Source organism: Mangifera indica, chromosome 7 (genome assembly GCF_011075055.1).
Source record: "Mangifera indica cultivar Alphonso chromosome 7, CATAS_Mindica_2.1, whole genome shotgun sequence".
Taxonomy (NCBI): Eukaryota; Viridiplantae; Streptophyta; class Magnoliopsida; order Sapindales; family Anacardiaceae; genus Mangifera; species Mangifera indica.
The window spans coordinates 19,503,108-19,504,902 of record NC_058143.1 but is presented as its reverse complement, the minus strand read 5'-3'; the positions used below and the strand labels follow the sequence as shown (position 1 = coordinate 19,504,902).

At 36.9% G+C, this 1,795-nt stretch overlaps 1 protein-coding gene across 1 annotated transcript; it reads right to left on the bottom strand.

The window, feature by feature from the left end:
• Positions 1-1,668, bottom strand: LOC123220487 (multiple organellar RNA editing factor 3, mitochondrial-like). Its single transcript, XM_044642725.1, has 4 exons — positions 1,498-1,668; positions 1,297-1,394; positions 640-705; positions 1-509 (listed from the first exon to the last, which is right to left on the bottom strand). Exons 1-4 carry the CDS (start codon positions 1,578-1,580, stop codon positions 268-270), a joined length of 489 nt encoding a protein of 162 aa, XP_044498660.1. The 5' UTR covers positions 1,581-1,668; the 3' UTR covers positions 1-267.
• Between the last annotated feature and the right edge of the window lie 127 nt (positions 1,669-1,795).

The following is a 1,795-nucleotide window of genomic DNA, read 5'->3' as shown; positions in this document are numbered from 1 at the left end:
TATAAAGAAATATATCACATTTCAATTTGGCAGGCATTCTCCTAGAAAACAACATATTGGAAGGATTTAAGAATACGATGACCACTTAATTATTCAATTTTTGATTGCCTAATGACCAAAAATATGCATAAATTTGCAATGAAACAAAGAAAGCAGGAAAACCTGGTTGTTATCCACCAAACAAGAAATGCAACAATGAACGTTAATCCGATATTCTACAACTACATTGAGAATTTGAAGCGTGTTTCTAGACAAACTATCCTTTCTTCACTGGAAATCTGACCCTCCACCTTGAGCAGAATTCTGGTTATTCATTGATATTGGTTGCTGCATGGGTGCAGTCTGATTTTGAGACCAGTTCTGTCTTTGCATTGGTTCTCTTCTCTCAACCTGCATTGTTTCTCGGCGCCTATCATATCGCGGGCGAGGCCTGTTCCTACTATTTTGCTGCCTCTCATTGAATCTATACTGTGGCCTATGGATAACTTTCCCATCGATAAACAAATCACCTAGTAATCAATATGACACGAGACAAAGAAAAGATTGAAAAGGAAGTTCATGGTCCATAAACTTCAACAAAAACACCAGGTAGCCCTGTTCCATTAAAATCCAATAAACATAACTTTAGGAAATACCAACCTCCATAATCTTTGTTGGGGACATCAAGGTATGAATCTGGCAAAACCCAAAGAACACCAGGCAGCCCTATTCACCACAAAAATCCAACGAAAAATCAAGCCAGTGTGTATTGAGAAAAAGGATACATCTAGGCCTAAATCATGAAAATCAAGTGACAAATATATCAATGTTGATTCAATAAATCATCCAGAATACCCAGTGAAAATAAATCAAAGCTGATTCATTAAAAAATCCAGAACTTGAGATAAACAATAGATCATTCTTCAGCAACTGTTACCTCTAATTTGCATCCACAAAAGAGTAAGCTTACCAACACTAATAAACCACAAAAGCCTGAGCGTTTTATACTGAATAAAACTAATCAAAGCGAATTCCAGCAAGCAGCCATATTGAAACTAACATAGGATGCACAAGAACTCCTTAACATAAATCTTTGGGCACCCAACATTATTAAATCAATCGACAGAGGAAAAAAAACAAATATATTCAACAAACATTCAAACTACAGTGAAATACAAAAACCTAATACCCTGAACCCCCCAAAAATTGTAAATTTAATTCAAAAGATTATGAAACAACCCAAATTCGAAATACTTAAAAATAAACCTAAAACCCTAAACCCACCAACATGAATGACTAATACTACATTACATACACCTTTAACTTTGTAAGAGAGCTCTTTAGAGATCAGAGCACCAAATCCAGTATATGTCGTCGTACACACCGAGTATATCTTCTTCTTCGCCTCCTCCTCACTACAACAAAACCCCATAACAAAATTAATAACTTTATCTTAATTATAAAAGAAAAAAACACAAATTGAAAGAAAAAAAAAAAAGAAATGAGTCAATGCAGTACCTGCCAACAACAGTAGCGAGTGTTTTGTCATAGGCGTTGATCATCTCGTCTTCGGTAGGCTTGGGATCATTAGGGAACTCCATAACAATGAGTCAGTGCTCGTAGTCACAACCATCGAGCAAGATTGTCTCCTTCGGTGGATGGTTGCTCCAGTTGGGAGAGGGGTCATTGAGAGGCGAGTAGCCCAACCCGTTTGTTTTGAAACGGATCGGGCTACAAACTGAGTTTTGGATGAGCTAGGGCTGTACTAGTGGGTTTTTGTTGAGAAGAGGTAAAGAGAAACGACATACAAATTGAG